This window comes from Dipodomys ordii, unplaced genomic scaffold (genome assembly GCF_000151885.1).
Source record: "Dipodomys ordii isolate 6190 unplaced genomic scaffold, Dord_2.0 Scaffold163, whole genome shotgun sequence".
Taxonomy (NCBI): Eukaryota; Metazoa; Chordata; class Mammalia; order Rodentia; family Heteromyidae; genus Dipodomys; species Dipodomys ordii.
Genome location: NW_012267379.1, coordinates 1201306 through 1214475, shown reverse-complemented (window position 1 = coordinate 1214475; position 13170 = coordinate 1201306). Strand labels below are relative to the sequence as shown.

The 13170-nt window shown below is 61.3% G+C and overlaps 1 protein-coding gene across 1 annotated transcript in view; it reads left to right on the top strand.

The window, feature by feature from the left end:
* Positions 1-9273, top strand: part of Slc25a10 (solute carrier family 25 (mitochondrial carrier; dicarboxylate transporter), member 10) — an 11708-nt gene extending 2435 nt beyond the window's left edge. The window contains exons 3-12 of the mRNA XM_013033101.1: positions 5363-5482; positions 5716-5830; positions 6219-6267; positions 6473-6514; positions 7033-7076; positions 7210-7280; positions 7486-7578; positions 7779-7856; positions 8369-8425; positions 8506-9273. Coding sequence (XP_012888555.1) covers positions 5363-5482; positions 5716-5830; positions 6219-6267; positions 6473-6514; positions 7033-7076; positions 7210-7280; positions 7486-7578; positions 7779-7856; positions 8369-8425; positions 8506-8607 — 771 coding nt within the window. The 3' untranslated portion in view covers positions 8608-9273. The remainder of the gene's footprint in view (positions 1-5362; positions 5483-5715; positions 5831-6218; positions 6268-6472; positions 6515-7032; positions 7077-7209; positions 7281-7485; positions 7579-7778; positions 7857-8368; positions 8426-8505) is intronic.
* The last annotated feature ends 3897 nt before the right edge of the window (positions 9274-13170 follow it).

Genomic DNA, 13170 nt, shown 5'->3' with positions numbered 1-13170 from the left:
GGGGCCGGTGCCCAGGCCCCTCCCCGTCCCAGGACCCTCCCCCGCCCCAGGACCCTCCCCGTCCCAGGCCCCTCCCCGTCCCAGGACCCTCCCTGTCCCAGGACCCCCTGCCCCAGGACCCTCCCCGTCCCAGGCCCCTCCCCGTCCCAGGACCCTCCCCGTCCCAGGCCCCTCCCTGTCCCAGGACCCCCTGCCCCAGGACCCTCCCCGTCCCAGGACCCTCCCCGTCCCAGGCCCCTCCCCGTCCCAGGACCCTCCCCGTCCCAGGACCCTCCCTATCCCAGGACCCTCCCCCGCCCCAGGACCCTCCCCGTCCCAGGACCTTCCCCCATCCCAGCACCCCCTGACCCAGGACCCCCTGCCCCAGGACCCTCCCCCATCCCAGGACCCCCTGACCCAGGACCCTCCACTTCCCACGGCCCTCCCCCATCCCAGGACCCTCCCCAGTCCCAGGCCCCCGCCCCATCTTCCTCTAGGGGTGCGGGGAGGCCCTTTGTCCAGGAGACCTCTTCTCTGTGTGTGGCCAACTCACGGCCAGCCCTCCACCCGAGCAGTAGACAGAGGCCTTCTGTTCCCCAGGGCCTTCCCCGGGGAGGCTTCCAGACCCGTCTCCCTGGCCACTCAGAGAACAAAGAAGGGCCAAGCTTCCCCAGCCTGGGAGGCTCTGCCTGGTCTGGTCAGGAGGTTGCCCACAGGAGGGGTGCGGCTGGGCCCCGGCCCTACACCACTGGATGGGACTGCGCCAGCCCTGTCCTTTGCCCCAAGCTGCCATTTCATAAAGGGGTGGTGACTTTCTGATTAAGTGAAAGGATGAGCTTCCAGGTAAAAGAGGACGCCAGTCCTCACTTGGCCTGGGAGTGGACTCCACAGGTCTCGTTTTAGGGCAAAGAGCAGGAAAGCGCAGTCTGCTTGGCGAAAGGGCGCCTCCTCCCTCAGGCTGGCCTGCTTGTGGTTTTTGTTTTCCATGCTTCTGGATGTGCTCACAGGCACCACCCTCACTGTGGGAGGCAGGCTGGCCGCCGCAAGGCCACAACTGCTGGCTGCGGTCCACCATCTAAGGCCCCTTAGGCCCCGCCACCCTCCCCCGCCCAGGTCCTGCCTGCTCGCATCAGGGAAGGCCTGCCCCTGGGGGACTTGGGACCCCCTCTAGAACGGGACACCGGCAGCAGGCCCAGCTGCACGGGATACTGGGGTCAGGGTTTTCTTCTATCATCAGCTCACTGGAACTGTTAAATTGTTTTGACTGGGTATCAGTGGCTCATGCCTGTCATACTAGCTATTCAGGAGGCTGAGACCTGAGGATCATGGATGGGTCAAAGCCAGCCTGGACAGGAAAGTCTGAGACTTGTTTTATTTTTATTGATTATTGATTGATTGATTGCCAATCATAGGGCTTGACCTCAGGGCCTGGGGCACTGTCCCCCAGCCTCTCTGTGCTCAAGGCTAGCGTTCTAACACTTGAGCCACAACACCACTTCTGGCTTTTTTTTTGGGGGGGGGGTCCGGTCGTGGGGCCTGAACTCTGGGCCTGGGCGCTGTCCCTCAGCTCTTCAAGCACTCTACCACTTGAGCCACAGCATCACTTCCGGCTTTTTTCTTTTTGCTTATGTGGTGCTGAGGAATCGAACCCAGGGCTTCAGGCATGCAAAGCAAGCGCTCTACCACTGAGCCACCTTCCCAGCCCCTGGCTTTTTCTGTGGTGCTGAGGAATCCAACCCAGGGCTTCATGCCTGCTAGGCAAGCGCTCTACCACTGAGCCACCTTCCCAGCCCCTGGCTTTTTCTGTGGTGCTGAGGAATCCAACCCAGGGCTTCATGCCTGCTAGGCAAGCGCTCTACCACTGAGCCACCTTCCCAGCCCCTGGCTTTTTCTGTGGTGCTGAGGAATCCAACCCAGGGCTTCATGCCTGCTAGGCAAGCGCTCTACCACTGAGCCACCTTCCCAGCCCCTGGCTTTTTCTGTGGTGCTGAGGAATCCAACCCAGGGCTTCATGCCTGCTAGGCAAGCGCTCTACCACTGAGCCACCTTCCCAGCCCCTGGCTTTTTCTGTGGTGCTGAGGAATCCAACCCAGGGCTTCATGCCTGCTAGGCAAGCGCTCTACCACTGAGCCACCTTCCCAGCCCCTGGCTTTTTCTGTGGTGCTGAGGAATCCAACCCAGGGCTTCATGCCTGCTAGGCAAGCGCTCTACCACTGAGCCACCTTCCCAGCCCCTGGCTTTTTCTGTGGTGCTGAGGAATCCAACCCAGGGCTTCATGCCTGCTAGGCAAGCGCTCTACCACTGAGCCACCTTCCCAGCCCCTGGCTTTTTCTGTGGTGCTGAGGAATCCAACCCAGGGCTTCATGCCTGCTAGGCAAGCGCTCTACCACTGAGCCACCTTCCCAGCCCCTGGCTTTTTCTGTGGTGCTGAGGAATCCAACCCAGGGCTTCATGCCTGCTAGGCAAGCGCTCTACCACTGAGCCACCTTCCCAGCCCCTGGCTTTTTCTGTGGTGCTGAGGAATCCAACCCAGGGCTTCATGCCTGCTAGGCAAGCGCTCTACCACTGAGCCACCTTCCCAGCCCCTGGCTTTTTCTGTGGTGCTGAGGAATCCAACCCAGGGCTTCATGCCTGCTAGGCAAGCGCTCTACCACTGAGCCACCTTCCCAGCCCCTGGCTTTTTCTGTGGTGCTGAGGAATCCAACCCAGGGCTTCATGCCTGCTAGGCAAGCGCTCTACCACTGAGCCACCTTCCCAGCCCCTGGCTTTTTCTGTGGTGCTGAGGAATCCAACCCAGGGCTTCATGCCTGCTAGGCAAGCGCTCTACCACTGAGCCACCTTCCCAGCCCCTGGCTTTTTCTGTGGTGCTGAGGAATCCAACCCAGGGCTTCATGCCTGCTAGGCAAGCGCTCTACCACTGAGCCACCTTCCCAGCCCCTGGCTTTTTCTGTGGTGCTGAGGAATCCAACCCAGGGCTTCATGCCTGCTAGGCAAGCGCTCTACCACTGAGCCACCTTCCCAGCCCCTGGCTTTTTCTGTGGTGCTGAGGAATCCAACCCAGGGCTTCATGCCTGCTAGGCAAGCGCTCTACCACTGAGCCACCTTCCCAGCCCCTGGCTTTTTCTGTGGTGCTGAGGAATCCAACCCAGGGCTTCATGCCTGCTAGGCAAGCGCTCTACCACTGAGCCACCTTCCCAGCCCCTGGCTTTTTCTGTGGTGCTGAGGAATCCAACCCAGGGCTTCATGCCTGCTAGGCAAGCGCTCTACCACTGAGCCACCTTCCCAGCCCCTGGCTTTTTCTGTGGTGCTGAGGAATCCAACCCAGGGCTTCATGCCTGCTAGGCAAGCGCTCTACCACTGAGCCACCTTCCCAGCCCCTGGCTTTTTCTGTGGTGCTGAGGAATCCAACCCAGGGCTTCATGCCTGCTAGGCAAGCGCTCTACCACTGAGCCACCTTCCCAGCCCCTGGCTTTTTCTGTGGTGCTGAGGAATCCAACCCAGGGCTTCATGCCTGCTAGGCAAGCGCTCTACCACTGAGCCACCTTCCCAGCCCCTGGCTTTTTCTGTGGTGCTGAGGAATCCAACCCAGGGCTTCATGCCTGCTAGGCAAGCGCTCTACCACTGAGCCACCTTCCCAGCCCCTGGCTTTTTCTGTGGTGCTGAGGAATCCAACCCAGGGCTTCATGCCTGCTAGGCAAGCGCTCTACCACTGAGCCACCTTCCCAGCCCCTGGCTTTTTCTGTGGTGCTGAGGAATCCAACCCAGGGCTTCATGCCTGCTAGGCAAGCGCTCTACCACTGAGCCACCTTCCCAGCCCCTGGCTTTTTCTGTGGTGCTGAGGAATCCAACCCAGGGCTTCATGCCTGCTAGGCAAGCGCTCTACCACTGAGCCACCTTCCCAGCCCCTGGCTTTTTCTGTGGTGCTGAGGAATCCAACCCAGGGCTTCATGCCTGCTAGGCAAGCGCTCTACCACTGAGCCACCTTCCCAGCCCCTGGCTTTTTCTGTGGTGCTGAGGAATCCAACCCAGGGCTTCATGCCTGCTAGGCAAGCGCTCTACCACTGAGCCACCTTCCCAGCCCCTGGCTTTTTCTGTGGTGCTGAGGAATCCAACCCAGGGCTTCATGCCTGCTAGGCAAGCGCTCTACCACTGAGCCACCTTCCCAGCCCCTGGCTTTTTCTGTGGTGCTGAGGAATCCAACCCAGGGCTTCATGCCTGCTAGGCAAGCGCTCTACCACTGAGCCACCTTCCCAGCCCCTGGCTTTTTCTGTGGTGCTGAGGAATCCAACCCAGGGCTTCATGCCTGCTAGGCAAGCGCTCTACCACTGAGCCACCTTCCCAGCCCCTGGCTTTTTCTGTGGTGCTGAGGAATCCAACCCAGGGCTTCATGCCTGCTAGGCAAGCGCTCTACCACTGAGCCACCTTCCCAGCCCCTGGCTTTTTCTGTGGTGCTGAGGAATCCAACCCAGGGCTTCATGCCTGCTAGGCAAGCGCTCTACCACTGAGCCACCTTCCCAGCCCCTGGCTTTTTCTGTGGTGCTGAGGAATCCAACCCAGGGCTTCATGCCTGCTAGGCAAGCGCTCTACCACTGAGCCACCTTCCCAGAGAGAAAGCAAGCAAGCCAAGAGTAGAGCTGTGACTCAAGTGGTGCTAGCTTTGACCAAAAAAGCTCAGGGACAGAGCCCAGGCCCTGAGTTCAAGCCCCAGGACCAGCATCAAAACAAACCAACAAAAAAAGTTTGGTTTTGGTTTGCGTTTGTTAGATGGGCTCTTGCTGCGTGTGCAGGCTGGCCTTGAGCTTGTCCTCCTCCTGCCTCAGCCTGCTGAAAGTCAAGCCACAAGCGAGCATCACCAGTCAGCTTTGAGGAATTGGAGTTCCTTGAGCTGTTCATTCTGCCCCACATCCCAGCTTGTTCCTCACAGGGGCTGCTCACCTAGATCAGGGTGTGGGCCTAGATCAGGGTGCCGCTCCCTGGCACGCAGCCCCCTCTCCCACCTCGCCCAGGCCACGGGCTCTCACTGAACCGGGCTCCTCTCTCCCCACCCACTTCTCAACCCCTGCATGGTGGGGACCGCCCTTCTGCGCCCAGCTTTCCTGGGGTCGCACCAGGGGGAGCAGCTCCAGGAGGACTTTAGCTGTGAGTCTGGACCAGGGCCAGGCTAGGGGCAGCCGTGCGTGTTGGGGTGGTAGGAGCAATGCTGTGAGGCAGGACGGAGCAGAGTCCAGGCCTGGGAGCTGCAGGACTTCCTACTGCCCCTGCCTCGTCTCCCCATCTCTAGACGGCCCACAGGGTGGCTGTGAAGGTCTCCAGGGCTTCCATAGAGCCAGCTGGGGCCCAGGCCACGTCCTCCACCCCTGTCCCCTCTGCCCGCCCTCCGCAGGTGCACCTCCAGACTCAGCAGGAGGTGAAGATGCGCATGACCGGCATGGCCGTGCACGTGGTGCGCACCGGCGGCTTCCTGGCACTTTACAACGGCCTGAGCGCTTCACTGGCCAGACAGGTGTGAGCTGGGTCCCCAGACCTGTTCCTTTCACCCTGAGCCTACTTCTGTCAGGCCTCCCAGTCCCCACCTGTCCCCCAGCTCTTGGGTCCTGATCCCAAACCTGTTGGGCCTGAGACCTCCAGTTACAGATGAAGAAACTGAGCGCCCCTGTGCCCACAGCCCCGGGAGCCACCCCAGCCTGTGAGGCCTGGGGTGACACGGGGTGGCTCCAAGCCAGGCTTCTTCTCTAGATGACCTACTCTCTGACGCGGTTCGCCATCTACGAGACCCTGCGGGACTACATGTCCACGGATAGCAAGCGCCCCCTCCCCTTCTACAGCAAGGTGCTGCTGGGAGGGGCCAGTGGTGAGTGCGGCTGGGCTGGGCTGGGCTGGGGGTAGGCTGGGCTGGGCTGCTGGGCTGGGCTGGGCTGGGCTGCGGGTGGGCTGCGGGTGGGCTGGGCTGGGCTGGGGGTAGGCTGGGCTGGGCTGGGCTGGGGGTGGGCTGGGCTGGGCTGGGCTGGGCTGGGGGTGGGCTGGGCTGGGCTGGGCTGGGCTGGGCTGGGGGTAGGATGGGCTGGGCTGGGCTGGGCTGGGCTGGGGGTAGGCTGGGCTGGGCTGGGCTGGGCTGGGCTGGGGGTAGGCTGGGCTGGGCTGGGCTGGGCTGGGCTGGGGGTGGGCTGGGCTGGGCTGGGCTGGGCTGGGCTGGGCTGGCACAGCCCTTTCCTCTGCTGTGACATCTCCTGTTGCCTCAGGTCTGATTGGAGGCTTTGTGGGGACCCCTGCAGACTTGGTCAATGTCAGGTGTGTGTCCACATTCTGCCCCGGCCCAGCTCTCTGCTCCCTAGACAGATGGGAGGTTGCTGGGGTCGCAGCGGAGCAGAGCAGGCCTGCCCGAGCCCTGTGCGTGGGGGGCGGGCCCCACTGCCCTGCCTGGCTCAGGGTGCACGGCCTCAGCCCCGGAGGGACGTGCATGTGCACCCTCCTCCACCTGCCTCTTCTGACTCAGGATGCAGAATGACGTGAAGCTGCCCCTGGAGCAGCGGCGCAAGTGAGTAGAGGCTTGGCTCTTCAGAGGCCGTGGGGCCCCGGGACAGCTCTACCCAGCCAGCACTCCAGGAGGCTCATGGCCTGGGCCACCCTGGGTGCCGCTCGGTCAGCTGAGACCTTTGGGTTCTGCCTTTGTCGAGCGATTGTGGTAGGTTGGGTGTTGGGCCGGGCTGGCCTGCAGGGCAGCCAGGCTGGCCCGGGTTTAAGTGGGGGCTTTACAGGGACCCCTGCGGCCCTGGTCACTCCCATACCCAGCCACGTTCTCGTGTCTTGCTGGCTTCCTTTGGGCCCTCACCGGAGGGCAGTGGTTGAGGCGCATGCAGGGCTCTGGCCAGCCCTGGGGACGGCAGCACGCAGGGCAGCCAAGGCTCGTCCACAGACAGGACTGGCCAGAGCCCAGAGGAAGCACCCAGCTGCTCTGGGCCCGCAGCCGGTGAGGCCCAGGAGGCTTCTCTCAGGGTCTGGGCAGGCGGGGCTGGAGGACAGGGTGAGCCTCTTGGGTCCCATTGTCACCCACAGTTATGCCCACGCCCTGGATGGCCTGTACCGCGTGGCCCGTGAAGGTGAGAAGATGGCGGGGGGGGGGGGCAGGGGGCTGCCGAGATCCCAGAGGGGATGCAGTGGTGGGGCGGAGTGGCAGTGGCCGAGGTGGTGGCCAGGCCTGAGGCTGGCTCCGACCCACGCTTCCTCCCGCAGAGGGTCTGAAGAGGCTGTTCTCGGGTGCAACCATGGCGTCCAGCCGCGGGGCTCTCGTCACTGTGGGCCAGGTAGGGCTCCCAGGCTGGGCAGAGCTGGCAGGCAGCCCTTCCCGGCCCCTGGCCCATGTGGCGTGGGCACAGGGCTGGCTGCGGGCAGCTTCTCCATCGGGGCTCGGCCGCCGGCCCAGGTGTGGTGTGTTGGTACCCACCTGCTGGCGTCCTTGTGGAGTGCTGTCCCAGGGCCTGACCACCGCTGCTTCCCCGCCCCCTTCAGCTCTCCTGCTATGACCAGGCCAAGCAGCTGGTCCTGGGCACTGGGATCCTGCCCGACAACATCGTCACTCACTTGGTGGCCAGCTTCATCGCGGTAAGTGCTGGCACGGGGCACGGGGCCGGTGCTGAGCTGAAGGCCGGCAGGCTGCCGGACCGCATCTGTGGGTGTCAGAAGCCGCATTTCCTGGAACCCTACTGCAGAGGGGGTGAGGGGACTGTCCACCCTGGCCTGGGGCTGGCAGGCCGTGAGCGGATGGGCGCCACGGGCTGCCTGGTAATGAGCCTCCTCCCCAGGGCGGCTGTGCCACGCTCCTGTGCCAGCCCCTGGACGTGCTGAAGACACGCCTGATGAACTCCAGGGGCGAGTATCAGGTGAGGACCTGCTCCGGCCGCGGCCCGCCAGACTCCCCCTGCCGTGCTCCGGCCACCTGCACCCCTCCTGGTATTGGGGCTGTAGACACTGCGTTGCGGGTCCCAGGGACCCGGCGGACACAGGCTCAGGTGGTAGGTGGCCAGCCGCGAGCAGGGAAAGCTGAGTGAGAGCCCCCGGACTGACAGGGACTTTGGCCAGTGCCCGGCTTGGCCCCTGCGCAGCGCCGCGTGCTCTGCCTGGCTCCTCGCGCTGCAGCCTGTCCTCCTCCCCTGTCTGCCCTGTCTGCCCTTGGCTCTTCCTGATGCCACCTCAGACTGGCTGCCACAGTCACTCACCATGCGGCAGGTGGCAGTCACCCCCTGCCCGCATCGCCCCTCCCCCCGGAGGCCTGTTCCCCTCCCCGGTTCATGCTGGAGGACCCTCAGTGGTGCCAGGCCGCTGCCAGCCAGCGCCCGGGAGCTCCTCGTCTGTGTCTCTGGGTGAGCCGCCTTCCCCTCCTCCACTCCTGCAGGGTGTTTTCCACTGCTTCACGGAGACCGCCAAGCTCGGCCCGCTGGCCTTTTTCAAGGTGGGCACAGCAGTGGGGTGGGGTGGGGTGAGCAGGGTTGTCCCCCTCCCCTCACATCTCCATCTCCGCTTCTCCCCCAGGGCCTCTTTCCTGCCGGCATCCGCCTTGTTCCCCACACTGTACTCACCTTTGTGTTTCTGGAACAACTCCGGAAACACTTTGGCATCAAAGTGCTGACCTGAATGCCACAAGGTCCCGCACCAGGCTCCTGAGACGTGCCGATGGGTGGGCCCCCCGGCCCCCAGCAGCCCTGCCCTCCCCATCCCCCAGGCTGGCCGGGCTCCAGCCATCGGCCTCTGTCCCACCCCCAACCCACGGGAGGGTCCCCTCAGCTCTGCCCCGGCCCTCAGCAGAGCACGGGGTCTCCAGGTAGGTCCCCACCCTGCCCGGGCCCCACTCAGAGCTGGGCAGGGCTGCCCAGCCCTGCGCTGCCCCCCGCAGCTCCGCCTCTGGCCCAGGTCCATCCTCACCCACCAGTGCGCACGCCCCACACCAGACCACATGAGCACGCGTGCACTTCCGTCCTGAGTCCTGAGCGCGAGTCTTACAGGAGAGGGCAGTGAGCAGGCCCTCAAGCGTCGGGCCCCGCCCTGCCCCCGCTGTTGTAGGTTTCACCAAAGGCTGCCTTCCATGCCTCGCTGCCTAGCCACCCACACCCCTCACACCCGCAGAGGGCCGGCGTGGCCCCCGGGCCAGCGTGGCCTGCTCACCCTGCCAGCCAAAAACAAAGCAACACCAAAGCGCCCTGTTTCCCCAGTGCAGAGCTGGGCCCCAAACCTGTCCACCTCCCGGAGGCCCAGGGCCCGGCCACACGGCCCTGGAGGGTCTAATAAAGACCAGTGACCTGGGTGGCCGGCTCGGTTCTTCCCGCCCTCGGGGCAGCCGCTGCCCAGCACCCAGGCTCGCTGCCTGAGGTGGCCTTACTGCGGTGGCGCTAGCACGCCTGCCAGCCAGCACCAGTGCCCACGCCTCTCCAGGCTGCTGCTCCGCAACTTGAACCACAGCTCCACATCCAGAGTTGTGGAGATGGGAGTCTCATGAACTCTTCTGCCCAGGCTGGCTTCAAACTGGGATCCTCAGGTCTCAGCCTTCTGAGTAGTAGCTATGATTACAGGCAAGAACAATAGACACTCACCTCCCATTCTTTTAATTCAAAGTTAAGAGGAAGCTGGGCACTGGCGGCTCACACCTGTCATCCTAGCCACTCAGGAGGTTGAGATCTGAGGATCATGGTTCAAAGCCAGCCCGGGCAGGAAAGTCTGTGAGACTCTTATCTCCAATAAACCACTAGAAAACTGGAAGTGGCGCTGTGGCTCAAGCAGTAGAGCGCTCACCTTGAGCTGAAGAGCTCATGGACAGCATCCAAGCCCAGAGTTCAAGCCCCATGACCAACACACACACACACACAAGATTGTGGAAGGGAGCTAAATGTTTTTTTTTAAGTTCCTGATTCTGATTTCTGCCTCTCACACTTTCAGTATTTATCAAAGATAATGCAATTCCCTCTCTCCGACAGGGGTCCAAGACAGCCGAGTGCTCACTTGGCAGGCTCTTAGAACTGCTTAGCTTGGCAGGGATAAGGTCCCATCCTCAGGGCCTTCACCCAGCCTCCTCCCTGGGAAGCCTCCCCTCCCCCCATCTAGAAACTGCCCTGTCTGGTTTGGTGTGGCCAGGCCTGGCAGCTGCCCATGGGGAGCATGGTGCAGGGTGGGGTGGGAGGCAGGGCAGACGCATCTCCGTCCTGCTCCCTCCCTGTGCAGAGCTGGTGGGAAGGCAACAGGCCAGGAGTGCCTTTCACCGCACCCCACCCTGCGCTGTCAGAGAACCAGCCAGTCCTGTACTTCGTCCACCCTCCCCAGCCGTCCACGGGTCATGTGGCCCCAGGGCCAAGAGTGGATTAATTTTCCACTTGGGCCCCTGGGCACAACGCCAAGCCCAGTCAGGCCTTGTTCTTGCAGAATGAAGTTTACCCAAAGTTAGTGTTTACCCAGAGTTTACCAAAGAAAGCAATCATTTACTGTCAGGAAACAGGGGGGTGTTGGGGGGGGAGACACAATTTTGTAGAGAAAGTGGGCCCAGGCAGTCGGCAGTCCACCTACACAAGCTGGGAGCCCGATCCTGCATCCGCTCACGTGCTTACCTTGGAGCAGGTCCTAGAGCCGCGTGCCCTGCCAGGCTGCCATGGCAGGGCTGTGTCTGCTTGCTGACTGGGACTGGGAGTGGGCAGGGGCACCTGGCTGCGGGCGGCCTTGCAGGAGTACATACCCATCTGCTCCTGACCCATCCTGAAATGGCGGGGGGCGGGGGCGAGGCGGGGAGCCCGTGGTTTTGACAAGCCTGGTCACCAGGGGCTGAGTGCTGCAGACCATCCTGTGGCTCCAGTGCTGAGACCAGGCCGGAGCCTGGCGCTAGCACTGTCTTCACCATCCAGCCTGGTTGACTGTGTGTGTGCGTGTGTGTGTGTGTGTGTGTGTTTAGATGCAGCCACCTGCATCTGTATCTTAGAAGAAAACAGGTAACTTTCATGTCCTCAGATTTAGCAAAGGATTCTTAAATTTGACACCAAAACATAAGCAAGGAGATAAACACGTCATCAAATAAGAATGTTTTTGGAGCTGCTCGCCAGTGGCTCACACCTGCAATCCTAGCTACTCAGGAGGCTGGGATCTTAGAATTGTGGTTCAAAGCAGAGTAGGCAGGAAACTTAAGACTTACCTCCAATTAACCACCAAATAATGAAAGTGGAGCTGTGGCTCAAGTGGTACAGTGCTAGCCTTGAGCACAAAAGCTTAGAGCACTGGACTGGCATATGCGCGCACACACGCCTGCAGGTGTGCATGCAGTCTTTGGCCTGGGGCTTTTCAGAGCTTCCTCCGTGGTGCGGTGTGGGGTGGGACAGCGCCGCTGTGAAGGCCTGGGCGGGGGGGAGGTGGTTGCGATGACTGACAGCTCAGTACTTTGGACTCATATTTGTGCACAGCACCATTCTCTACAGTTAAAAAGTAATCATGCCTGTAATCCTAGCTACTCAGGAGGATGAGAGCTGAGGTATGAAGCGTCAGAACTGGAGCTGTGGCTCAGCTGGTAAAGTGCAAGCCATGAACCACGAGCTGGAGGCCCTGACTGCAAGCCTTAGTTCCAGCCACAAACAGCTAGCTCCCCAACAAGAAGCACGGCCATAGAGACAAAGAGAAAGAAAAGATCACCTTCTAGCGAGCCCGGCTAGCCCGGTACACTTTGGTGTAAATAGTTCAATCGGAATGAAATGGAATGGAACCCAGCACTGGTGGCTCACGCCTGTCATCCTAGCTACTCAGGAGGCTGAGATCTGAGGATCACGGTTCAAAGCCAGCCTGGGCAGAAGAGTCCCTGTGACTCTCCAGCCAACCACTCACAAATGGGAAGTGGTGCTGTGGCTCACGAGGTAGAGCACTAGCGTTGAGCACAAAGAGGCTCAGAGCCAGTGCCCAGGCCCAGAGCTGACCTCCACAACCGACAAAGAAGGAAAAGACAAACGTGAATGGTGCCACACTGGCTGTAGCTCACTCTGAACCAGCCCTGGTGTCCTGCGGAGGGGCACTGGGGTGTGGAGGCCACCAGCATCCCCACCCCATCTGCCTGTGTGGAATGTTGTAGTGTTGCCTTCACCAGTAGATTTTAGTTCATTTTGCTTTTTGTGTAATTGGTACCTGCAGTGCCCAGCCTGCAGCCACACTGCCCATGCCCCTCCCTGACCTGCTCAGGGCAGGGCCCTCCCGGAACGCCCAGGGAGCTGGAATGTGACACCAGAAAGAACAAGGGTGAGGCAGGAAAAGTTCTGGACCTCCAGGAAATGCCTTGCGCAAGGGAGAGAAGAGGAGCTTGTAGGAAATGGAGCTGGGGGTGGGTGCTGCTTCCGCCTGGTCCCTCCCCGTCCTGACCTGCAGAGCCCCACCCACTTCACCCTCCAGGTCCACTCACCCACCTCCAGGGGTTGCCCAGCCCAGGCCCTGGCTCACCTGGTCAGGGCTTCAGCCGTGCCCTGCTCTGGAGGCTGAGCATGTCCAGGTTCTCCCCACTTCCCAAGGGCGCAGCCGTCCAGCGGCCTGTCCGGCCCAGGCCACCACCGTAGGTCCTTCGAATTTTGGCAGGATAGAGGAGTGGCGGGGGCCTCCGGGAAGGAAGGTACTGGAAGGGAGGTGGGCGCCCCAAAGGCAACACCACCCGGTGCCTTGCTGCTCCTTTTCTCCTCTTCCCCCGCCCTCCCTCCTCCTCTCCTCTCTTTTCTGTCTTCACATTGGGAGGCCTCACACTTGCCAGGCAGGTGCTCTACCACGTGAGCCAGGCCCCTAGCCCTTCTTGCTTTAGTTACTTTTGGGATAGGGTCTTAACCTTTTTTTTTTTTGAAAATTTAATTTCATTGTAAAGATGCTGTACAGAGGGGTTACAGTTACATCAGTAAGGCAATGAGTTCATTTCTTGTTGAGTAGTTACCCCCTCCTTTGTTTTTCTTCTACTATCCCTTCCCTCCCCACCTCCCTCACTGCCTGCCCCAAGTTGTAAAGTTCATCTCCCACATAGTGTCCTGTGAGCATCATTGTTGTAACGGGTCATCCAGTGTCCTTATTTCACCATTTTATTCCCCTTACCCTTTTTTGTTGTTGCTTTGTTTTTCCTGGGGCCTGGGTGCTGTCCCAGAGCTGCTTTTGCTCTTCTGGTGCTCTTCCACTTGAGCCACAGTGCTACTACTTCTGGCTTTTTCTGTG